This window comes from Staurois parvus, unplaced genomic scaffold (genome assembly GCF_062004578.1).
Source record: "Staurois parvus isolate SC_StPar_1 unplaced genomic scaffold, SC_StPar_1.0 ptg000010l, whole genome shotgun sequence".
NCBI classification, from domain to species: domain Eukaryota; kingdom Metazoa; phylum Chordata; class Amphibia; order Anura; family Ranidae; genus Staurois; species Staurois parvus.
This window is the reverse complement of record NW_028317806.1, coordinates 340,464-353,393: the sequence shown is the minus strand read 5'-3', so window position 1 is coordinate 353,393 and position 12,930 is coordinate 340,464. Positions and strand designations below refer to the sequence as shown.

The 12,930-nt window shown below is 41.8% G+C and overlaps 1 protein-coding gene across 1 annotated transcript in view; it reads right to left on the bottom strand.

The window, feature by feature from the left end:
* DCPH1 (damage control phosphatase 1) overlaps window positions 1–12,930 on the bottom strand; it is a 31,409-nt gene that overhangs the window by 16,438 nt on the left and 2,041 nt on the right. Inside the window, exons 2-5 of the mRNA XM_089669852.1 lie at window positions 10,885–10,940; window positions 9,525–9,630; window positions 3,428–3,669; window positions 126–291 (exon numbers count right to left, since the gene is read on the bottom strand). Coding sequence (XP_089525978.1) covers window positions 126–291; window positions 3,428–3,669; window positions 9,525–9,630; window positions 10,885–10,940 — 570 coding nt within the window. The remainder of the gene's footprint in view (window positions 1–125; window positions 292–3,427; window positions 3,670–9,524; window positions 9,631–10,884; window positions 10,941–12,930) is intronic.

The following is a 12,930-nucleotide window of genomic DNA, read 5'->3' as shown; positions in this document are numbered from 1 at the left end:
GATTTCTCTGACCCAAAGCCAGCATGAAGCCTAGCTCAGAGTGAGGCAGCTCCCTTTAGAAACTTTAGACACAAAATATACTGTTTTCATGATAGGTTCACATCTATTTTCCCAGCGCAACCCACCTGCAGTAGTCTATAGAACTCCTCTCGGTGCTGTTCTTTGCTCAGGCTTGCAATGGTTTTTTTAAGCTCCTGTAGATGAGTGCAGAGGGTGATCATTGCTTGCTGAGACTGAAAGAAACTTTCATTCTTTACATCCCTGAAGACATCAAACTCAGAGATTGGAGGGCTGTGGGAAAGTAGGATAAAGAACAGGATGCAGGATCTTCAAATGATTTAAGTGAAAATAAAATGCTGTTTCGCAAACTGTAAACTTTGTGTATGCACTGAAAAAAGATAGGATACAGGAATCATTACATTCGAGCAGCACAGTGGCTAAGTGGTTAGCACTCTCACCTAGCAACACTAGGGTCATTGGTTTGAATCCCAACCACGGCACTACCTGCATGGAGTTTGCATGTTCTCACTGTGCCTGTGTGGGTTTCCTCACACACTCCAAATACATGCTGGTAGGTATATTGGCCCTAGTAGGTGTGTGTGTACAAATTAGATTGTAGGCACCGAGGGCTAGGGACTGATGTGAATGTACAATATATATGTAAAAACGTTGTGTAAATTGATGGAGCTATATAAGTACCTGTAGTAAATAAATAAAATTACAGCCCAACCTGGGATTTCCATCACTTCCTGTTTTGGCTATAGGACAGGAAGTGAAGGGAAATCTTCCCAATAGGCACAGATGATGAAAAAAGTATAGGGGTTATAACTCTCCCTTACTCAATCCAAAAAAAAAAAAAAGTTTTACCTGTAGTTGTACCTTAAAGTAGATCTGTTATGAATATGTTACAGTTTTTTTTGTCTTTAAAAAATTAAGTAGCCCAGCATTATTAGGACCTGCATCAACAGACCAATGTTTGCTGTTCTATACATGACTATGGGAATGCAAAACCTGCTTGAAGCAGGTCACATGTAAGTCAGAAGGCAGTCAACTGCAGGTGAAATGCACCTGTCAATGAATTCTGAATGATCTCAGAAGCATAGCAAACTGATGAAGGGATTCACGATTTATATGGAACAATGCTTGGGACATGCAGTTTTTTTTTTTTTACATTAGCCATGCCCCCTGCTGCAGGCAAACAGCCTCACTTGAAGTCAATGGGATTTTGCATTCAAATCAATGGGGCGTGATTTTGCATTGAAGTCAACGGCGTCCCATTGGCTTCAATGCATAAACGCCTCCCATTGACTTCAATGCAAAAACGCCTCCCATTGACTGCAATTCAAAAACGCCTCCCATTGACTTCAATGGAGAAACACCTCCCATTGACTTCAATGCAAAAATTCCTGTCAACAGCAATCCTATGTGAACACTTATTACCGCATGCCACTCTACTCTATCACTTGCAAGTCTGGAACACACCGCTACAAACTCGTACAGGACCCAGTTTTTCGCAATGGTACTCAAAACGCAATTCGTGGATCGCATCTGTGTGAACCACCTCAAAAAGAACACATAATATCTAGCCGGTCATGTGAATCTGTTTGAAAACGCATCCAGAATCACATGTGTGTGAACCAGGGCATTTTGGGATTGTGGCAGAATCAATTCTGCCACTTTTGCAAAACACAGGTTCAGCTGCCTTTATTTTCAATGGCATCTAAAACGTGGTACAGTGACATGACTGTCGTGTGACAAATCACATCGCGTAAAGCTTGCTGCCCCATAGAAGCTACTGCTCCTTTTCTAGGGGACAAGCTTCACGTGATGCAAATTGCCGCACAGTAAATCGCACGGCAAATCACTTCGCGCAACGTTTTTTGCAAAAAAAGCTCCTTTTTCAGTGACAAGCTTTATACGATGCGATTTGCTGAGATTGCCGTGCAGTAAATTGTGTGACACTCGCAGCAAAACCGCACCGTGTTTAAGGTTCCATTGAAAATAATGACACCTGAACCTGCGTTTTGCAATGGTAGTGTGTTGTGAGATTTCGGGCAGAATCGCAGTGATTCTGCTGCAATCCCAAAGCACCCAGGTGTAAAACAGGGCCTAATGGTGGCCAGCGGAGCTTGATTTGGCTGCTCAGCAGGCGCTAGTACTGAGCAGTCAAGTGCTTACATGTGTGAGGGTAACATGAAGGAATAAAGTTTTTTGTTTTTTCTCTCGTTGGGGCCAACACCTCATTTATTTGCCCAAAAGATGCGCTTCTGTTGAGCGTTAAAAGAGCCCGACACTCCCCTTTCCTGACGAGCACCCAATTGGGTCTCATTACACTGCAAGGTCTCTCCCCTCCCTACTTGTCCCCGGATGTGGTGATGGAGACAGGCAGGGAGACGAATAGGAGATAAACAGCGCAATGTTCAAAACATTAAAGGTTTAAAGTGTTACCAAACCCACAACAGTAAAATCACTCTGTATATGTAGTAAAGTGTGCTTGTTGTACTCACTGTAGAACCTAAGGGGTTAATCCTTTTCATTGTGTAAAAAGGCTGTTTGATCCTGTCTTCTCTGTTTCTCCCCTTTTTCTAGTGTCCCCCTCTTATCTCCTGATGATAACCCATATCATGGAGACTCTCTGCACATGCTCAGTTTACTGTGTATTGCTAGAGAGTGTTTTTTTTTTTTTCTTGGGAGAGTGCATGTGGATCAGCACAGGGGCAATCAGCACTGTCCAGACAGAGGTCAGTGGTTCTACATCCTCCTAGAGAAGCTTTAACATGTGCTCTGCTGGACACTGATAGAAGTCGAAAGACTGCTATAAAAAAACTGCTGATGAGAAAAAGGTATTTAACACATTTACTAAAATAACTGCATTTCCAAGTAGTGTGTACTGTGGGAGACCAGATACTGTGGGAGACCAGAGTGAATGCAGGGTCCTGGGTTTAGTAACACTTTAAAGCCCCTTTGTGTTTAAAAGCCCCAGATTTAAATATGGTTTTGGTTAAAATAGTTTTTTTTATTAGGCAAAGTAGATTGTCACAAGGGACAGGTAGATCGGGACTCTGATTTAGTGCCTTGGACAAGTAGTTTTTTAAAAAATTTCCACACCCCTGCTGATGCCATCGACACAGGACTTAAAAATATATATATGCAACTCTGTCCCAACTAAAAATAGAAAATTTATTTCGGGAAGGGTCTTACTTTGAGGGCCTAATCACACTTGTCCATTTTTATTCAGCAACACTCTACAAAAACCTATTATTACTAACATGTATGATGTGCATCTATGCTCTGTACCTTAGTGTTACTAAGAAGTGGGAATTGTATTCACACCAACATGTGTCCTGCATGCATACAGAACAATGTCAATCCAGCCCAACTCTGTGTATATACATAGACATAGGTGTGTGTAGCAATACTTACATACCTGAGTGAAATCCCCTCATGGATTCTGCGGTAGAGATAACACTCCACATATAGCCATGAAGATCGGAACCAGCTTGGATCTTCACCATTATCAAGCAGTGTCTTTTGGTAGTCCAGGTATTGGTTCCAGATGTCTATATCCTGCCAGTTATCAGTCAATGGAAGAATGGGCTTATTTGTCTGCATCTCATTACGCAGTTTTGAGAAGAAAGATATAGCCTTCTTTTCTGCCTCCACTCCTTCCTGGGAAAAAAAAAAAAATGCTGTAAAGCAAAAAATAGCACAACTGGCCACTAGAAGGCGCAAAGTATCATAGGGATTGCCTACGACAGCCTCTCTCAATCAGGGTGCCTAGGCACCCTGGGGTGCCTTGGCAAAATGTCTAAGAATTGCCCAAAGCTTGTATACAAGCCAGCGGGTGGAACAAGCCTGCCTTTTAGTTACACAAAGTCACAGGTTTTCATTGTGCCCCATAACAACCTTCTAGCCCCCGGCATCCTGACAACCAATGACATCAGTTGATAGGGGGATGTCAGCTGCCTGCACGGCATATTAGTTTGACCCTCCCCTGCCCCTCTCCATCAGTGCTGGGGTCACATTAGCTCAGTGATGGAGAAAAACTGAGGGAGAAGAGAAACATGGGAATACTAGTCAGTACCAGTGTGCAAAAGTGGATTTGCTTTGGAAGAATAAATCACCTCTAATGTTGGGTGTCCTATGTGTGTGAATGTTGCTGTATTATATAAAACGATTAGAATAGTTTTTCACATTTTAGAATGGGGTGCCTCGGGGACTGTCCATAATTTTCAAGGGTGCCTCGGGACTGTCCATAATTTTCAAGGGTGCCTCGGGACTGTCCATAATTTGCAAGGGTGTCTTGACTGAAAAAAGGTTGAGAATCACTGGCCTACAATACCGGATGCCATCTAGTGGCCAAACACAGTTTTTACGCTTTAAAATCAATGAAAAACCTTCTACCAGCACGATAAATAGCCTAATAACATTTGTTTTTATGCCCCAATCACATAGAACGAGTGTACATGCACTTTCATCAGGTGTATTGCTGTGCAAATGTTTTAAAATACACCCCTGAGTGTATTTCACCAGTGTACTTATCATTCAGTGTTGTTGTAACCTGTAATAGAAACAAACCACAAGCTCCCAGTCTGGACAGGCAACCTGTCAATTATCTTGTCATTTTAGAGCTATTATGTCAGCAGGAACTAGTAGGCATTTTGCTCCAGTACTCTCCGATTAAGGACTGATTCACAATTTTGCCATACAGCAATGCTCTTTGGCGAGATGCAGTGCCACTGAAGGCTTCTGAAGCAGTCATGATTGGATGAAAAAAAGCGTCAAGGGTGTGGCCAGATTGTTGGTTGCATGCCCCAGTTAGTGTTCCTTGCCTCCGTTCACCGACAGGGGAGCTGGTCACGGACCCCAAGAACATTATGTCCATATTCTCTAACTACTATTCCTCTTATTATGCTCCCATCCCTTCGTATAATGTCACAGAATTGGCTGCCTTTCTGGCGAGTATTCCCATGCTCTCCTTAAATGTGGAGGAGAGCGCTTGGCTTGAGTGTAACATTACCATTACAGACATCCAGGCGGCCATCACTTCATGGATGGCTCTTAAAATATGGCCCACTCCTGCCCTTTCCAGGTCTCTCTAGACCATCGAGGAGACTCTCTGTGCATATTTTGACGGCGGCCAGGAGAAGCATTCCAATGAGCTGGCTCTCCCCTACACCTCCCTCAATGTTGACATTATTTAAGATTATTGCAGATATTAGGAAAATGGAATATCTTACCGCTTCACATGCCGATTCTATAATCTTATTTGAAGCTGTGTGGAACCCGTGGGATGTTTACACCTCTGGTCAACCTGCTTGACTTGTGCGGACTTGATCATCCTTCCAATGTTGCCCTATTGTCATTGCATACTGTTATTTTTCTACCCATGTTACTAGCATCGATGATCCCTTTGTTTTTCTTTCTCTCTATTTCTTTTTAAAATGTCATGTATGTATATACATGTGGAAAATTTAATAAAATGTTATTCATAAAAAAAAAATATGGCCCACTATCTCCCCCTTCTTTGAGATTAGCAGGGGCGCTAGGCAAGGGTGTCCTCTTCCTGTTTTCCTTAATGATAAAACCATTAGCTGTGGTGTTCCATTTTTCCCCTGAGACTGGTGTACTGGAGGTGGGTTCCATTAAAGAATGTTTGGCATTGTACACAAATGACTTCTTACTATTTATTTTTTTCAAGCGGTTTCAATTTACTTATCTAGGCATTAACATTTCAGCCAGGGTTGTGTATTACTTTTCGTTTAATTTGCAGCCGCTGTTGGACTTTTTAAAAAGGAAAACTAAGGCGTAGGAGAGTTTCTCTTTGTCGGTGATGGTGAGCATTAACCTCAAAATGAAGTCCCTCCCAGTCTTTTTGTATTTCTTCGCAATCCACTCATATGGGTCTCACGTTTCTTTTCTCCTCGGGTTCACTGCCTATTTGGTTCCTTCATTTGGGACCTCTCCCCTCTATGGACCCCGGGCTCTTCAGGATCCATGGGGGCAGGGAGGTCTGGCCCTCCCAGACCTTTAGAAATTTTTGGGGGGCAGGGCAGGGTGTCTGCCAGATGAAGGGAGAAATGGGTGGAATATGTTCCTGAACTTAATGGGGAGGATTGGGATGACATGTGGAGTTTCCCCTTTGCACATTTAGTGTCAGCCAGGAATAGGTTAATCCATTTTAAATTTCTACACATAATATACTGTACATTTGCCTGTATTTATCTGCAGGTGTCTGCAGAGTGTTGGCACTGCTCGTTCTCCCTGGCTACATTCAGACATGTTTTGGTATTGTTCCTTGGCCCAGGACTTTTGGAAGGGTATCCTGCGTTGCATTATGCGGGTTACCTCATTGACTTTTGCTATAATGGTCTTGGTTTGTCTTTTGGGTCTAGGGGAGGGCTTGGCACCTACTAGGGCTCAACGTACCCTGCTCCGTCTCTTATTATTCTATGTTCGAAAGGCACTGATTCTGTACTGGAAAAAGCAATTGACACCCCCACTGGCTTATTGGAAAGAGCTGGTGAACAAAATGGTCCCGTTTTATAAATCTACTTGTAAAAAAACTTTGAGAAAATCTGGCAGTCCTGGCTGGATAGTCCCTCCGCTACCTCCTAGAGGCAAACACCCATTGCTCTAGTTTACGGTTTCCATCTTAAGTTGGCTGCTGTGTATGGTCATACACCTGGACATACATGGTGTGTGAGGACCTTCTGGGCTTGTGTAAAAACTTGTTCCCCTTTTTCCTTTTTGTTGGGGGGGAATAATATGTCATGTCCATGCCCTTATACAACAGGTTATTGTTAGAGGATTTTTGGCCCTGCAAGATCAGTTGTTTTGTATATGTTGTTTTTTTATGCAAAATCAATAAATAGAAATTTACAAAAAAAAGGGTGTGGCCGGATGACGTCATCACGTTAGGCAGAGACAGAAGTCTGCCACCTTGGATAGGTATCTGAAGCCAAAGTTTAACCTTAAGGGGGAAATGCTTGATTAAAGAGGCAATCATTTCTATGTGCACTTTTTTTGTGAGATTTTAACCCTTTTTATTAATAAATTTGCCTGGTGGGCTGATATATTGGGCATGAGTTTTTTTTCCTTTATTCCTTTCAGTTACACATCGAGGAATGTTTGTATGTATGTGTATAAAGACACAAATTAAAGTTACCAGGAGAAACAGCCCTTCTTAAAGGGCAAGGGGCAAACTGACCTAATGTTCTGTAGGTCAGAATTGGAGGTAAGAAGTTTGTTTGGAAGGTGGAAGAGGTACTGTTCGATGGTGATCTGCGAATAATCACTTTGCACATTTGTTTGGACATGCAATGATGGTGGAAGAAAAAGGTGAACTATAAATATCATTTATTATTTATTTTCACAGAAGAAGCTATATATTCAGTTATGAACTGTGCACTATAAACTATAGAGGTGGAAGACACGGATTATATTTATTATTATTTTTCACTCATATTCACTTGTATGAACTATCAGATATGTAAATGATTTATATGGTATACTTTCACAGCTTTTTGATTGCATGGAGCAATGCCTTCCCTTACATCAGTGTTTCTCAATTCCAGTCCTCATGGACCCCCAACAGGTCATGTTTTCAGGATTTCCATTATTTTGCACAGGTGATTTGATCAGTTTCACTGCCTTAGTAATTACCACAGCTGTTTTCAGGGAAATCCTGAAAGCATGACCTGTTGGGGGTCCATGAGGACTGGATTTGAGAAACACTGCCTTACATGAACACACTGGTAGGAACAGAAATTTACCCATTACTAAAATGTTCACCCCACATTTCCATACTCATGTTGACCCCCAGACTCAAGCCATAGCCATGAATGAGGAGAGCAACATGGATGCACAGTAGGAGCTGGATACAACTAAGGCAGGGGTGGGCAACTGTGGCCCTCCAGCTGTTGGTGAACTACAAGTCCCATCATGCCTTTGCGAGTCATGTTTGTAACTGTCAGCTTTGCAACGCCTCATGGAACTTGTAGTTCTACAACAGCTGGAGGGCCACAGTTGCCCACCCCTGAACTAAGGCATTCTTCTGCAAAGACTGTGTAGCCCAGGGCAGGGTCCCTTAGTGAGAATCTTATGATCAAAACTGAAGGTAAGTACCTAGGTAAGTAGCTGAACCTCAGGATGGTGAGGGGAAGAATTAACAGATTTTTTGCTGAAAGTGAAGTTGCCCTTTAAAGTTGCCTTTAGCAACATGTTACACCCTTATTTAGGGTGTAACATGTTACTATTAAGGGTCTACCGCACAAACCTACATGAGTTAGGGCTCATTCACACACTTTGCAGTGACCTGTGTTGCTTCTCGCTGTATAAATGGAGATCACGGCTAGAGAACATTGAAATCAACTGTTTTCCAGGTGCCCCGTTCACCCCACAACACTGGCATGTGAAGTGTGCAAAAATGTATTTTTCTGCAGTGCACCGGATGTCGCAGCACAGAAATGTAATGCATTGTGCTACTTTGCAGAGACATGAATGAAGTGACTCTATGTAAGACTTAAAGTGTTACTAAACCCACAGCAGTGCAATCAGTCTGTATATGCAGTAAAGCATGCTTGTTATACTCACTGTGGAACCGAAGATGCATTGTGGAAAAAGGTTGTTTGATCCTTTCTCCTCTGCCCCTCCTCTTGGTGAAATGACCACCTGATACAGACTGAATCTGTAGTCACATGCGCATGCTTAGTTTGGTGTGTATGAGGTTTTTTTTTTCTTGGGAGAGTGCATGTGATTAGCACAGGGCCAATCCGCACTGTCAAGACTTTCACATCCTCCTAGAGCAGAAGAAAAAACTCCTCCTACAAGTTTTAACCAGTGCTCTGCTGAAGTCACAAGACTGCTGATGAGAAAAAGGTATTTAGCAGTTTATATTTACTAAAATAATTGCATTTCCTTGTTCTGTGTACTGTGGGAGACCAGATATAGTGAATGCAGGGTCCTGGGTTTAGTAACACTTTAAAATAAAGTAAAAAAACAAAAAAACAAAAAAAGAGAAAACACGTATATGGAAATCCTGCAGGAGCTGACACGGGAAATGGCTCACACAGTAAAACACTGTGTTTTACCCTGTGGGCTAATGTGAACCTAGCCTTAGCGTCTTAATACGCCAACATAGTTAAAAATTGTAAGGAATTCCCCCTTTCCTGGAATCCTTATATTCTTATTTCTATATTTTCTTTGTGCTGCGCAGCGTCTGGGTGTGGCACGGGCTCGATCGCGATCGGGCAATCAACATAACCAACACTCAAGTAGGATACAGGAAGATTGCAAAGTTTATTACGTACACAACAGTTTATAAAGGTAAAAACCCCAAACCCAAATTATCCAATAGTAAGACAATGGTATACCTGAATCAATAGCCCTAGCCCATATTTCCCCACAAAAATCATAGCATAAGCTTAAAAAGAGAAGAAAAATAGAGGAATGCGACTTCAATTGGCTTTAAAATGAAAGATTTCCATAGAACGGTTTGTTACTACCATGAACATGCCACCTACCTCCCCATATTCTTCAAAGAATTTATTTTTATTCCGGTGCACAGTGTCAATCACTTTTGTTAGAATTTGTGGCAATCTGTCCTTAACAGTGTAATATGCGAATGATCTACAAGAGAAGGACAAAAAATTACAGAAGGCTTAATTGACTATATCGAAACAATCACTGGAAAAATACAAGCAAATCAGGCTGCCAAATCTATGCAATAATTCATATGTGTATTTATAACCACCTGCATTCAACTGCCACAGAGTCAGTACCTTTTTTTTTTTTTTTTTTTTTACTTGGTTTACTTGAATGTCATTTTAAAGGTTTTACTTTTCTTATGTGTAAAGGTAAGTTTAATCTGTGCAATGCAGGCAGATGATGGCTGGTAGCAGGCGCTGGTAGGGTGCAGTACATTGCTTCCTGAAAACATCATAGCTCCCCACCTCACTACTCCTCTCAAGAGCCCTTAGCCCTGATGCAAGCAGTGAGCTAACTTTTGGGAGGATTATGCAAATATTAAAATGCCTTGATGGGTGACTATCAGTCTGAAGGAGTGGATGTTCATAGGCAGGCTGCATTTGCATGCTGGCCATCATAGGTAATGCCCACCTGTGATGCCTCCATGATGGAAAGAACTAAAAGGGGCAGGCTGGGGAGGAAAGAGCTGGATGAGGCAGGATGTCCTCCAGCCAGGAAGTTTGTCGGGTTCTATTTGACTTACTGTATCTTCTAATGCACACTTTGAGAAGCTCACAGTGTGCAGTGAAATCACAGTAAGCAATTTCAGTACAGGAGAGGAGCCCGTACAACTGTGAAAGACTGGGGGGAGGCTGAAGTTCAGATTTTTTTTTTTGAATGAGCTGAAAATATCTAAAATGAAGGAGGACAAGGGATTTATATATCAATATGCAACTCTGCTGAAAGCACAAAACATTTCCTGCACTTTGTCACCTTTTTAGAAATACTCATTTTCTTAACCCTAGTGGACAATGATGCGGTGCTGATGCGTTCCAGAATGCATAGGTTTGCATGTCTAATTAAAATTCATTGTTTTCTATGAAGGCTGTCACATTGATGCGGTGCGATTCTGATGCTGTAAAAAAAGTGGTCCTCTGCATGTTCAGTGCGGTGCGATTTTAAGCTCCTAAGCATGTCAGAATAGCAGTTGAAAAGCACAAATCACACCACAAATTAGCACTGCACTCTCACCCCAAACTGCATGTAAAATCACACCACATCTGTCTGAACCCAGGCTGTAATTGTTCATTTTTTGTACAGCATAACATATTTCCATTTTTTTTTTTTACATATTTGTTGTAAACTTGTCCTGATGCAAGGTGTACATGTATGCAGTGCAGATCAGTGAATACTCACCCTTCGTAACTGGCAGACAGTGAACAGGGAGTCTCCATTGTGTCAATCCACTGAATCTGCAAACATGAAACATAGAAACATGAGACCCCTGTTTATTTACAAAAAGTTGTCAGGTATCCCTGACATTGCATTCAGTGCAATTTAATGATCATAAAGGGAGAAATGTAACAACAATAGCGGATTATTTGTGTCTTCTGTTTGCAATCACTACCCATAGAGCATCCTAAAGCTGAACTTTGGGAATAAAAACCTGTCTTTTAACCCCTTCACACCTGAGGGTAAAAATTCCTAAAGCCGTAAGTAATATTTGAAAACTTTGACGTGTTAGTAAAACCGTTGATATCATCACAAGTACTTTGTACATCCAGGTGAATTATACCACGTTTTTTTCAGGACAAATTGGGCTTTCATTTGGTGGTAAATGCTAATGAATATCCCGTTTTTAAAATTATTATTATCAAAGGAAAACTGGCCCAAAATAGTAAAAAAGAATATATTTTTTTAATTTAGCTGTATTTTTCTTGTTACTACCATAACCTACCACCAAAGAACAAAACCAAAATACATTTTCCAGCTCTTGGCGATCGCAGCGATACCATATATGTGTATGTTATTTGTGGTTTGTACCTGTAGTACAGCCCAGAAACAATAGTGCGCATTTTGTTTTTGTTTTGTTTTTTTAACCTAAAACACACTGACACCAATATCAGTTTAATCTCTCTTCCGCTGCCCTATAGCAGATGTACTGTTACAGGGCAGCAGGGGTGCACAAAATCACGTATCATTCGCGGCAGTAGCTGTCAATCACAAGGTCCCGGACGGTGATTACCTGCCAGCGCCTGTTGATTACCGAACATCTTCGACGGGGAGGACGACTGTTTTATTTACTAACCATTCTCCTCCCTGTCAGCTTGGGCACACTGCAACACTGTGCACAGCCATCCAGAGCAGTGTGCTTACAGTAAAGAACACAAACACAGCCCCCTAGTAAAACACACCCAGCACACAGTTAACCCTTTGATCACCCCTCATGTTAACCCCTTCCTCCCCAGTGCCATTAGTACAGTGTCAGTGCTTTTCTTTAGCACTGATCACTGTATTGGTGTCACTGGGGATGTCAATGACACCAAGTCAGTTCCCCCCCAGTGTCAGAACGTCTGCCGCAGTCCCGCTATAAGTCCCTGATCGCCGCCATTACTAGTAAACAAAAAAAAAATTCAAGTATCATACCGCCATTTGTAAACACTATAATTTTACATAAACCAATTAATTTACATGTATTGGGATTTTTTCTTTTAGAACGACATGTAGCAGAATACATTTTAACCTAAATTTATGACAAACTTTAATTTTTTTACTGGACATGTTTAATAGCAAAAAGTCAAAAATATTGTTTTTCTCAAAATTGTTGGTCTTTTTTTTTTGATAGCGCAAAAAATAAAAACTACACAGGCGATCAAATGCCACCAAAGAAAGCTCAATTCTTGGGAAAAAAAAGGACGTAAATTTCATTTGGGTGCAGCGTTGCATGACCACGCAATTGTCAGTTAAAATAACGCAGCGCTGTAACGCAAAAAATGGCCCGGACAGGAAGGGGAGTTAAATACTCAGGAGGGCAAGTGGTTAAAGAAAAAAAAAATCCTGACCTTTGACCCAAACACTAACCCCACTGAACTAAATCAAACCTTGATCTAGGTATTTTTTATTTTATTTTTAAATTGTTCTCTCAGTGGGAGGGGGGGGGGGTTGGAGAGAGAGAGAAAAAAGCAAGGAGGGTGGGCTTCACAGTGAATGATCACTGTGATAGCTATTAGAGGCTATTACATCGATCATGTGACCCCGGAACCGGGAGTCCCGGGTCCCGATCATTAGAATGGGACCCAGGGCTCTCAGTGACACTCTGGCCTTTGTGCTGCACAAAGTCAGGTGCGCACATATGTGGCCCCACGGAAAAAAGCCCAGTTCTGTGAGGCCGTCAAAAATGCATCAAAAACACTCATGCAGAAACACATCTGGAACGCATCTGGACTGCGTTTCTATAGTGTG